This window comes from Staurois parvus, unplaced genomic scaffold, assembly GCF_062004578.1.
Source record: "Staurois parvus isolate SC_StPar_1 unplaced genomic scaffold, SC_StPar_1.0 ptg001122l, whole genome shotgun sequence".
NCBI lineage: Eukaryota > Metazoa > Chordata > Amphibia > Anura > Ranidae > Staurois > Staurois parvus.
In genome coordinates this window covers 225,210-237,704 of record NW_028318918.1, presented here as the reverse complement: position 1 = coordinate 237,704, position 12,495 = coordinate 225,210, and the positions used below count along the sequence as shown (strand labels likewise).

At 47.7% G+C, this 12,495-nt stretch overlaps 1 protein-coding gene across 1 annotated transcript in view; it reads right to left on the bottom strand.

Annotated features, from left to right (window-relative positions):
* PGD (phosphogluconate dehydrogenase) overlaps positions 1-9,352 on the bottom strand; it is a 30,810-nt gene extending 21,458 nt beyond the window's left edge. Inside the window, exons 1-2 of the mRNA XM_089658985.1 lie at positions 9,206-9,352; positions 3,326-3,401 (exon numbers count right to left, since the gene is read on the bottom strand). Coding sequence (XP_089515111.1) covers positions 3,326-3,401; positions 9,206-9,213 — 84 coding nt within the window. The 5' untranslated portion in view covers positions 9,214-9,352. The remainder of the gene's footprint in view (positions 1-3,325; positions 3,402-9,205) is intronic.
* Positions 9,353-12,495: the final 3,143 nt, after the last annotated feature.

The following is a 12,495-nucleotide window of genomic DNA, read 5'->3' as shown; positions in this document are numbered from 1 at the left end:
ATCTTCTACTCCTCCTGCCAGTCCATCCCCCCACAGTTATTACCTTTTGTACCACTAGCCCCTCCCTCCTAGATTGTAAGCTCCCAGGATCAGGGCCCTCCTAACCCTCTTGTATTGAACTGTATTGTTCCTGTATTGTCTCCCGTTATATTGTAAAGTGCTGAGCAAACTGTTGGCGCCATAAATCCTGTATAATAATAAGATCCCAACCACGGCACCACCTGCCTGTGTTTGCATGTTCTCCCTGTGCCTGTGTGGGTTTCCTCTGGGTCCTCCAGTTTCCTCCCACACTCCAAACACATGCTATAAATCCTGTATAGTAATAATAACTAGAAAATCTACAATTTCTGGGGAAATTGTGTAAAGTGTTCTTGCCGCAACCTTTACCAAGTAATGATGACATGTAAGCAGTGCACATTGCAAGCCTGACAGAGGGAGAAATGCATTTCAGCTTGTATTTACCATCTCACAGTCCAGCCTGTGTGACTCAGCTGCGTGTGAGTCATGTTTGGTTGCTATAGCAACTCACTCTGTCAGGAATGTCATTAGCTGTGCTCTAAACACGCTTTTTAAACTTGGCAAGTTCACTGGCGATTGCCATCTTCAAACGCTTGTAGTTTTAAAAGTATAAATGCTACCGTGAAAAGGTTTATATTGTGACAATCACAAGAAACAGACCTAAATTTTGATATATAGTATGTCTCTGCAATATTAAAAATGAAGGCACAGTCACAGTTTAAAAACATCCCTTAAAATGTCAGGTATCTAGAGTGGAGTTTCAATGAAAGTCAATGGGAGGGGTGAGGTGCAAACAAATGGTCATATTGTGAAAACTATCAGGAGTATGTGCTAGCCGTGAACATTTTTATAAAAAGTTGGATAGTTACTTGTGAGCCACTAGGAGTTTTCTTTCTATATATAAACTCTATTGTTAATTGATATCATACATAAAAAATTATAAAAAAAATATATGTGAAAAATATATAAATAATAAAATATTACGAATTAATTCATTAATTGCGTGCTAAAATTAGTATTAATTAAATATTAGATCGCCAGGTACTAATCGAACCCTCTCTAGGTGTATAAATATTAATCATAAATGCCAGTAGTGTACCGCGCTCCAATATATTCTACCTTATGTGATATAATGAATTCATAAGTGTATCACCGATAATCAAATAATTACATCAATTAATTATACTTAAATATATGATTTGTGTAAATATATAAAATAAATTAATTTATCAATGTGAAAAAACAAAAACTATGAATGAAAAATATAAATAAAAAATATTTGCAGTGGGAATGACAATTCCTTCTGTATAAATGAGATGGTGTTATTATTCAGTCTGGATAGTGTGATGAGTCTGTGTCCACTGCGTGAACCTCTCTCTCCTCTCTCCTCAGCACAGCCTTCTCAGTGAGACTTTCTCCACTGGCTGCTTGGCTTAGTCCTCCATATATGGAACATACAGAGATGTTAAAAATTAAAATAAAAATAAAATTAACATAAAATTAAAATAAAATTATTTTAATTTTATTTTTATGTTAATTTTATTTTTATTTTAATTTTATTTTATGTTATTTTAATTTTATTTTTATTTTAATTTTATGTTAATTTTATTTTTATTTTATTTTTATTTTTATCCAGACTGAATAATAATACCATCTCATTTATACAGAAGGAACTGTCATTCCCACTGAAAATATTTTTTATTTATTTTAATTTTTATTTTATTTTTAATTTTATTTTAATTTTTAATTTTATTTTTTTTTATTTTTATTTTAATTTTATTTTATTTTTATCCAGACTGAAAAATAACAGCATCTCATTTATACAGAAGGAACTGTCATTCCCACTGCAAATATTTTTTATTTATATTTTTCATTCATAGTTTGTTTTTTCACATTGATAAATTAATTTATTTTATATATTTACACAAATCATATATTTAAGTATAATTAATTGATGTAATTATTTGATTATCGGTGATACACTTATGAATTCATTATATCACATAAGGTAGAATATATTGGAGCGCGGTACACTACTGGCATTCGTGAACATTTTTAGTGACAGCAGGGTTAGCTGAACGTTTTGATATAAGATATGTGTAGGTGGGCTTGATAATGACAGAGTGATGGCAGTTTACAAATCATGTTCTGATTTTGCCTTCCACACTGCAGCTTTCTCACTTCTCACTCTAATGTGACTCAGCTGCCCCCTGAGTGACCTTTGCTTGCACCTGTTACCTCAGTCAGTCACAGGTGTGTGAGAAGCTCTGTTCTAAACAGGCTGTTTAAACTTGCCAAGTTCACTGGCGATTGCCATTTTCAAACGCTTGTAGTTTTAAAAGTATAAATGCTACCGTGAAAAGGTTTATATTGTGACAATCACAAGAAACAGACCTAAATTTTGATGTATAGTATGTCTTTGAAAGATAACAAATGAAGGCACAGTCGCAGTTTAAAAACGTCCCTTAAAATTTCTTGTGTCTAAAGTGGAGTTTCAATGAAAGTCAATGGGAGGGGTGAGGTCCAAACAAATGGTCATATTGTGAAAACTATCAGGAGTATGTCCTAGCCGTGAACATTTTTAGTGACAGCAGGGTTAGCTGAACGTTTTGATATAAGATATGTGTAGGTGGGCTTGAAAATGGCAGAGTGATGGCAGTTTACAAATCATGTTCTGATTTTTCTGATTTTTCCTTTGCACACTCTAGCTGTGCTCTGCTGCTCAATGCATTCCTATGGGAAAATTTTGCCGCAAAAACCGCGATATTTCTTGAACGATTCGGCGAAACATTCCACAAAGTAATAGCAATCCGATTGGGAACAATCCGCACGTTTTGATATATTACTTGTATTTGTAGTGTAAAAACTGTGGGAGGAGTTAGCGTGGCAAATATGGCTATAATAAGAATATATATGTGAGATAACAATAAGTGTTCCTTGCTATGCAAGAACACTTAATGATCCCAAACACGGCATCACCTGCCTGGAGTTTGCATGTTCTCCCTGTGCGGGTTTCCTCCCACACTCCAAACACATGCTATAAATCCTGTATAGTAATAATAAGATCCCAACCGCGGCATCACCTGCCTGGAGTTTGCATGTTCTCCCTGTACCTGTGTGGGTTTCCTCTGGGTCCTCCGGTTTCCTCCCACACTCGAAAGACATGCTATAAATCCTGTATATTAATAATAATTGTACAGTTGCCTCATTTTGAAGGTCTTGCTGCTGAACAAGAAATCAAATCAATATGAAGTATTGCATAACGGAGCCCTGAGCCAACGTGTGTTACATCACCAGCAGCGCTTACCACAAATCCGTGGTCGTTCATGTTAAGGATCAGGTTCTGGCCCATGACAGCCAATCCAATGAGAGCGATGTCTGCCCTGTGGGAGGGAGAAGAAATGATCAATTAAAAGGCAGAATTGTTAGATTGTAAGCTCCTGGGATCAGGCCCTCCTATCCCTCTTGTATTGACCTGTATTGTCTCCCTTCATATTGTAAAGTGCTGAGCAAACTGTTGGCGCCATAAATCCTGTATAATAATAAATCGTGTATAATTGCAGTGGCCATGTGTGGGGTTCACACCAGGACAGGGATGGGTAGAGCACCCTCCACGCCCATCCCAAACAAGCTGCTTCAAGCCGCGGTCACACATGAATAGTATCCGAGACTGAACACTCCTGGATCTACTGAACGCTGTGTACACAGAACCCTGCACAGCTCACCGGGAGACCCCATACATGGCTGGAAGAGACGTATACTGAGTTATACTGAGCAGAACAGGAAACCTAGAGATGGGTGCAGTGCAGAGCCGTGCGGGAAGGGCAAATGGCAGCTATTAGGTCACTTGTGTGGCAATGTTCCTACAAGAGGACCTGTCATCACCGGGCTGTACAGTCAGACATTTTCTGAAAGGTTTCATCCGCCCAGAAGTGAGATTTTATTATAGAAGGAGCCTGGTCTGCTGCATTGGTCCCCGACTTCTCATATGTTCTGGATTCTCCAAACAGGGAGATCCCTCTGCTGACATTTCCAACTCTGTTCCTGCCCGGGAACCCCTCATATGGGCACAGCGGGTGTACAGACCTGGGGACTCAGCACGGGGATGGTGGGAACCCCTCATAATGGGCACAGCGGGTGTACAGACCTGGGGACTCCGCACAGGGATGGCGGGAACCCCTCATAATGGGCACAGCGGGTGTACAGACCCGGGAACTGAGCACAGGGATGGTGGGAACCCCTCATAATGAGCACAATGAGTGTACAGCACAGGGATGGTGGGAACCCCTCATAATGGGCACAGCAGGTGTACAGACCCAGGGACTCACCACAGGGATGGCGGGAACCCCTCATAATGGGAACAGGGGGTGTACAGACCCGGGAACTTAGCACAGGGATGGTGGGAACCTCTCATAATGAGCACAATGGGTGTACAGACCCGGGAACTCAGCACAGGGATGGTGGGAATCCCTCATAATGGGCACAGCGGGCGTACAGACCCAGGAACTCGGCACAGGGACGGTGGGAACCCCTCATAATGGGCACAGCGGGCGTACAGACCCAGGAACTCGGCACAGGGACGGTGGGAACCCCTCATAATGGGCACAGCGGGTGAACAGACCTGGGAACTCAGCACAGGGACGGTGGGAATCCCTCATAATGGGCACAGCGGGTGTAGAGAGCAGGAAACAATTGTTACTAAAGCTGGAGTACACAGAATGGGGTGCAGATGTACATAGTGACCAATCAGCTAGTTCTATAACACCTGGAAGCGGATTGGTTACTTTGCAGAGCTGTGTGCTCCCATTGCAGTAAGTCTCCCCCTCAGTGTAAACTAAATGTCACTCATTGGGGGGGGGGGGGGGGGGTTTACATTCACTTTAAAGCCCAACTCCGGACACAATCCGCTTACTGGGAGTCCGCTGCCTCAGAAGCCCCGTACCGCCATCTTGTTTACGTCGGTGGAGCTCCTGCTGTACTTTGGATGCAAGAGATGCAGGCCCCAGTGCTGAATTTACATGTCTACGCCTCCCTCTCCCTCCAGCCAATGACAAAACACACAGCCCCATGCTCAGTTTAGTGAATGGCTGGGGGGAGAGGGAGGTGGAGACAGGACCTTAGCACTGGGGTCTATGAGACCGATACCTGTGGAAATGGAGAATCGCCATACTAGCCGCAGCTACTACAGTGATTGGAACAGGACCCAGAGGACCGTGACAATCAGCTGACCTGTAACCGCAAGAGAGGGGTTCTGCTAGCCCAGCACAGACACCAATCACAGAAGCCCTCGCATTTGTTTTTTTCCCAAAGTGTTTTCAGATTGGATGGAGGTGGAAATTGTGACATCACTGCCCCTCCTCATCCAATCAGAGAATTTCTTGAGAAAATCGCAAGGCCTTTGTGAATGGTGCACTGCCTAGAGAGGCAGCACAGTGGCTAAATGGTTAACACGTCCGCCTGGCATTACTCGGGTCGTTGGTTCAAATTCCAACCGCAACATCACCTGCATGGAGTTTGCATGTTCTCCCTGTGCCTGCATGGGTTTCCTCCGGGTACTTCGGTTACCTCCTACACTCCAAAGACAAGCTTTTTTTTTTTTTTTTTTAAGTCTGCGGAAGTGCGAAAAACCCGTAAGTGAACAAACAACGTGCTAGTGCAAAACCAACACAAAAAAGTGCACTTAGGGGTGTGCTTTGTCCACCCCCCAAAGGGGTAGGACCTCTACCCTGATCCCCCGGGGCACGAAGCTCCTGACAGGGACTAAGGGTTCCACATGGTCCGCCTGGTGGACCCCTTTCCTTGTGGCTAGCCAAAGCCAGCCACCAAATGCTAGGTCAGGGGGCTCTCCCGAAGAGAGACCCCCCCTTCCCCCCAGGAACAGGGGAGGAAGGAACCAAAAGGCCACACATCCTCCCCCTAGACTTCAGGGTAGGCCCGAGGACCCACACCCTACCATGGGCAGCCACTGGGAGAGGACACAGTCATGTTCAAAAGTATTTATTTATAAACATTCTCTGTTTAGGAAAAAAAAATATAATCCCATACTAAAACCACTAGGATCGTTGGTTCAAATCCCAACCACAACATCACCTGCCTGGAGTTTGCATGTTCTCCCTGTGCCTGCGTGGGTTTCCTCTGGGTACTCTGGTTTCCTTCCACCCTCCAAAGACATGCTGGTAGGTTAATTGGCTCCTGTCTAAATTGTCCCTAGTATGTGTATGTATGAATGTGAGTTGGGGACCTTCGATTGTACGCCCCTCGAGGGTCGGGGACCTTCGATTGTACGCCCCTCGAGGGTCGGGGACCTTCGATTGTACGCCCCTCGAGGGTCGGGGACCTTCGATTGTACGCCCCTCGAGGGTCGGGGACCTTCGATTGTACGCCCCTCGAGGGTCGGGGACCTTCGATTGTACGCCCCTCGAGGGTTAGGGACTGATGTGAATGTACAATATATATGTAAATTGACAGCGCTATATAAATAACTGTAATAAACTCATCAATCTGCATTTGTATGGGGGGGGGGGGGGGGAGGGTGCTGTACAACACTGTACCTCCATGACAGTCACATGACCTGTCCATACTTTGCTCACTCAAGGGTCACGGGGTGTTGTGGTCACCGACCTTTTCCTTGCCGGGTCCCATCTGCTTCCTAGAACGACTTCAGAGCAGCGATGGATACAAAAATAAACACCGGCTAGTAAATCCGTGTGACTGATCAGATTACTGTGCAGGATTAGTGACTTCCGTGTGACCCTCCAGCTCCTGCCACCAAGACATTAAGGCGAGGACAGGTCTTCAAGGGACAACACTGGGACTAATCACTTCCTGCCTGACGTAAGTAGTCACTAAATGGGATACTCCGCGGGTACTCAACCTTCTGAAGAGCGGGGGCCACTTGAGTGATTTAGGAACAATGAAATTAAAGGGTCGCATGGGCCCCCTGGAGCACGGGGTAGGGGGGATGCCACTCCAACCCCTGGTTGGAATAGGGGGTGGCAAAAACATGGCCCGAGTATGGGGGTTTTACTGCCCTCCCTCAAACCACAAATGTAAACCGGCCCCCTACAGGGCTGCTTTCACACCGAGTGGATGTGGGTTACCCGTATCAGGAGTGCAGGGCAGAGCGCCTGCGGGTTGGCTCCACTTTGCCATAGACTTCTATTACATCTTGTGGGTGGGATGAACTTTCTGAAAGCGCACCAGACCCACAGGATATAAAAAAAAGAAGGGGCGCTCTCCTGGTTTGAGCTCGAGGGCCACAGCAGAAGGCTCCAAGGGCCACAGGTTGAGCACCCCTGGGATATTCTATAGAAGAAGACAAAGAAACGCCATTGCTGGGACAGATGCACACTTTCATGTTCTAACCCAACATTGGGACTGGATAGAACCCATCACGCCTCTTTGTTCCCTTGTGGAAATTTACCTTCACTTCCTGTGCCTCAGACACAACAGGAAGTGAGGGAAATCCCCTCTTAACGGCCTTGATCACACAGGGCTGCACAGGAGTTCCACGGATCCCCGTGTAGGCAGTCCCATTCATGACTACTGGGACACAGCCGCCGGTCCCAATCTGACCAATGTGCGGGAGCGTGTCCCAAAGAACTTTCCCATTGGAAGAGTTTCCCTTCACATTCAGTTCCAAAAGATATAAGAAGCTGCCAGCCGAGTTCATCTTTCCGGCATTTACAAATAGAAGAGTATATGGTGCAGGAGGACGATTGGACATGGAGGGTTCCTAGCCGGGAGGTTCCTTTACTATTGGATCAGATGACATCGATCTGTTGTTGTGAAAGTGCAGGAGGACGATTGGACATGGAGGGTTCCTAGCCGGGAGGTTCCTTTACTATTGGATCAGATGACATCGATCTGTTGTTGTGAAAGAATGACTGAGCGGTGTCATAGATTCCCTGTGTATGGCCGACTCTCACACCCGACGACCGGGACACCAGACCCAGAACCCCCCAATATTAGTAAGAGATCCAGGAAGGAAGAATAGACACTCCGCACAAACACAGAGTAGTGAGCCGTGATAGGCCGATCCTGACTGCATCCATGTCACAGATCCCACAAAACCCACGGGGGACCAAGCCGCCATTTTATCATAGACAAGGTTTACACGGTCCCAGAATCTCTTACATGGTCCCTCTTCAACATACAAAGCAGAGATCTGCACTGGGAACCTGCTGAGGGGTTGATGATGCCCCAATCCTCCATCCAGCCTCCAAAATCATCACGTCTGCAAATCCTAACATACAGGAAAGAAGATTGGAGGAAAAAAAGAACGCCACGTCACCCCGAGCTACGGAACGGGGAGGAGACAACGTAACCCTGTCAGTGTACCCGGCCCTCCCCCGTCATATCCCCCCCTCAGTGTACCCGGCGCTCCCCCGTCATATCCCCCCCTCAGTGTACCCGGCGCTCCCCCGTCATATCCCCCCCCTCAGTGTACCCGGCACGCCTGTCATCCCCCCTCAGTGTACCCGGAACTCCTGTCATCCCCCCTCAGTGTACCCGGCGCTCCCCCGTCATATCCCCCCTCAGTGTACCCGGCACGCCTGTCATCCCCCCTCAGTGTACCCGGCGCTCCCCCGTCATATCCCCCCTCAGTGTACCCGGAACTCCTGTCATCCCCCCTCAGTGTACCCGGTACTCCCCCGTTATATCCCCCTCAGTGTACCCGGCACTCCCCTGTCATCCCCCTCAGTGTACCCGGCACTCCCCTGTCATATCCCCCCTCAGTGTACCCGGCACGCCTGTCATCCCCCCTCAGTGTACCCGGCGATCCCGTCATATCCCCCCTCAGTGTACCCGGCACGCCTGTCATCCCCCCTCAGTGTACCCGGAACTCCTGTCATCCCCCCTCAGTGTACCCGGCACTCCCCCGTTATATCCCCCTCAGTGTACCCGGCACTCCCCCGTTATATCCCCCTCAGTGTACCCGGCACTCCCCTGTCATCAACCTCAGTGTACCCGGCACTCCTCCGTCATATCCCCCCTCAGAGTACCCGGCACGCCTGTCATCCCCCCTCAGTGTACCCGGCACTCCCCTGTCATATCCCCCCTCAGTGTACCCGGCACTCCCCTGTCATATCCCCCCTCAGTGTACCCGGCACTCCCCTGTCATATCCCCCCTCAGTGTACCCGGCACTCCCCTGTCATATCCCCCCTCAGTGTACCCGGCACTCACTCAGCCATGTTCGTGTGTGACGTCACGATCCTGGTGCTCTGATGTCTCCTGTCCGCTCTCTCGCCGTGACTGAACCTCACTCTGTAGCCCGACTTCTCTGAAGCCACCTGACGTCACGCCCCCTTCCATGTCCGCCATTGGGAGATTATCGCCGAGTAGGCGTGGCGCAGCCGTTACTCACCCTATGGAGTGGCACGGCGCCTCGCCAGGCAAGGAGACTACCAATCAGACCCGAGCAATCAACAGCTGAGCCCTTCACCCCTTCAGTGCCGGAGCGAGGGCCAATGATGACCCGGCATGAGTAGCAGAAAGGTGAGCGGAGCCAGGGGAGGGGCTAGACACCGGGCACCGCCCCCAAGTAATATACTATAATGATGAATGAGAGCCGCCCGAGTACAGCGTGCAGTAACCCCGCCCCCTCCGGGACCGCCCCCCTTCTGTGCCTCCTTCATCATTGTTACATTGTATCATGATAGAGGATACCTCCTCCACCAATCAGAACCGGGCCCAGGATCCCACCGAGATGAAAGGGGGACTCTGCAGGAGTACTGCTGTCCTCTGACCCGGATTCATGTCCCTGGATAATGATCCCCGGATGTGTCCTTGACGTGACACTGAACACTTCCCACATCCCGCCTTGTGTGGCCGTGTCTGTTCACATGGAGCCGGCGGTGTGCGCTGGAGAATGCCATAGAACCCCCATCATTCTACGGGGGATAGGAAAAGTCTTCACAACCCCAGTTATAATGTCAGATGTCTGCGATAGGAAAATGAGACAAAAATCAATCCTTTCAGGACTTTTCCACCTTTTAGCGCCCCCCCCCCCCCCATCCTGACCAGGACATTTTATGCATTACAGCGCTGTGTTACATTAAGTGACAATTGCGCGGTCATGCAGCACTGCACCCAAATGAAATGTACATCTTTTCTTTCCCCAACAAATGGAGCTTTCTTTTGCTGGCATTTGATAGCCTGTGCGGTTTTTATTTTTTGCACTATAAACAAAAAAAAAGCGACAATTTTGAAAAAAAAATATTTGAAAAAAAAATAACCTTTCATCATAAATTTAGGCCAAAATATATTCTGCTCCGTGTCTTTGCTGAAAAAAAATCCTGATACGTGTAAATTAATTGGTTTACGTGAAAGTTATAGTGTTTACAAGTGGCAGTATAGATACTGGGATTTTTTTTAATAATAATGGTGGCGACTGCGACGGTCATTCTGACACGGGGGGGGGACTGACATCCCCAGTGACACCAATACGGTGATCAGTACTTAAAAGAAAGCACTAACACTATACTAATGACAATGGGGAGGAAGGGGTTAACATGAGGAGCAAACAAAGGGTTAACTATGTGATGGGAGTGTTTTACTAGGGGGCGGAGGTATGTTCTTCACTGTAAGCGCACTGCTCAGAATGGCTCTGCTCAGCCATCCTGAGCAGTGTGCCCAGACTGATGGGGAGGACGATTGTTGGTAAACAAAGCAGCCCTCCTCTCTGTCGGTGATCGCCGCTAATCACCAGGCGCCGGCGGGTAATCTCCAGGCGGGACCTGGTGATTGACACCATTCCAATACATGTAAATAATTGGTTTATGTGAAAGTTATAGTGTCTACAACTGGCAACATATAGACTGGGATTTTTTTTTTTTTTTCTTACTAGGAATGGCGGTGATCAGCAACTTATAGCTGGGGGGGAACTGACTTGGTGTCCCCACTGACACTAATACAGTGATCAGTGCTAATAAAAAGCACTGACACTGTACTAATGGCTTAACATCTGGGGCGATCAAAGGGTTAACTGTGTGCTGTTTTACTATGGGGCGGTGTGTGTGCTTTCCAATTTAAGCACACTACTTTGTACTACTTTGTATGGCTGTGCTATGTAGAGCCATACAAAGCAGTGTGCAGGAGCTGACGGGAGAGATCTGTATTGTTTACATACAGACCTCTCCCCCGTTGGAGATACTTTGCGATCACCAGGTGCCGGTGGGGAATCAACGGCCGGTACCCAGCGATTGACAGGCGAGGCCTTCCTGCAATCCTCACGTCCAGAGCTGGTCTATGGGCATGATGACTTCAGTAACAGTCCATTCTCAATACCACTAGCAATGGTGGGGGGGGGGGGGGGTACCTGTCTGTGTAGTGTGGCAGGGTACCTGATTAACAAGACTGGCTTAATCACAAACATCACACATCAATCAAAATTGTTTTCACCTCCTTTCTCAGAGGTTATCCTAGGCATTGACCATTTCTAGTTCGCAGCACATTTAGTGTCCATGCTGAATAATTATTTGCAGCGTTGTGTCACACTCCATGCACTGTACTGCCATAACAAACCTCACAGATGTTTCAGAGTTTCCACTGCCAGTTATAGTATTGGCACGAAGAATCTGACAATTAATTGCCAACTTTGTATTTGTTCACACATATCGATCCCAGATAGAAGAAGAGGCCAAACCTAGAAGCCACTTCTCACTCTGAATTGTACAGGCTGGATGAGGCAATGTCGTCCAGTATTTTGTAATGACATTTCACATTGGCCTGTGTGTGCTAACGCCCTATAGAGGGAAGTAGTGGTGTTGTAATGGCTCATTTCATGTATGTTTCAGCAATCACTATGATCAAATCCTTTCATAAGGGCAGCATCCACTCTGAGGACAGAAACGTGTCTGGCACAAATACAGAACAATCACAGAGAAAAACCCCGATACAGTATAGCTTGTGAATTACTTCTAATGATTTACTGTATTTTTCGCTCCATAAGACGCACCTAGGTTTTAGAGGAGGAAACCAAGAAAAAAAATATTCTGAACCAATGGGCTGCGGACACAGTACAGGAGAGGACCAGAGACTGCGGACACAGTGCAGGGGACGACCAGAGACTGCGGACACAGTGCAGGGGACGACCAGAGACTGCGGACACAGTGCAGGGGACGACCAGAGACTGCGGACACAGTGCAGGGGACGACCAGAGACTGCGGACACAGTGCAGGAGACGACCAGAGACTGCGGACACAGTGCAGGAGACGACCAGAGACTGCGGACACAGTGCAGGAGACGACCAGAGACTGCGGACACAGTGCAGGAGCAGACCAGAGACTGCGGACACAGTGCAGGAGCCGACCAGAGACTGCGGACACAGTGCAGGAGCCGACCAGAGACTGCGGACACAGTGCAGGAGCCGACCAGAGACTGCGGACACAGTGCAGGAGACGACCAGAGACTGCGGACACAGTGCAGGAGACGACCAGAGACTGCGGACACAGTGCAGGAGACGACCAGAGACT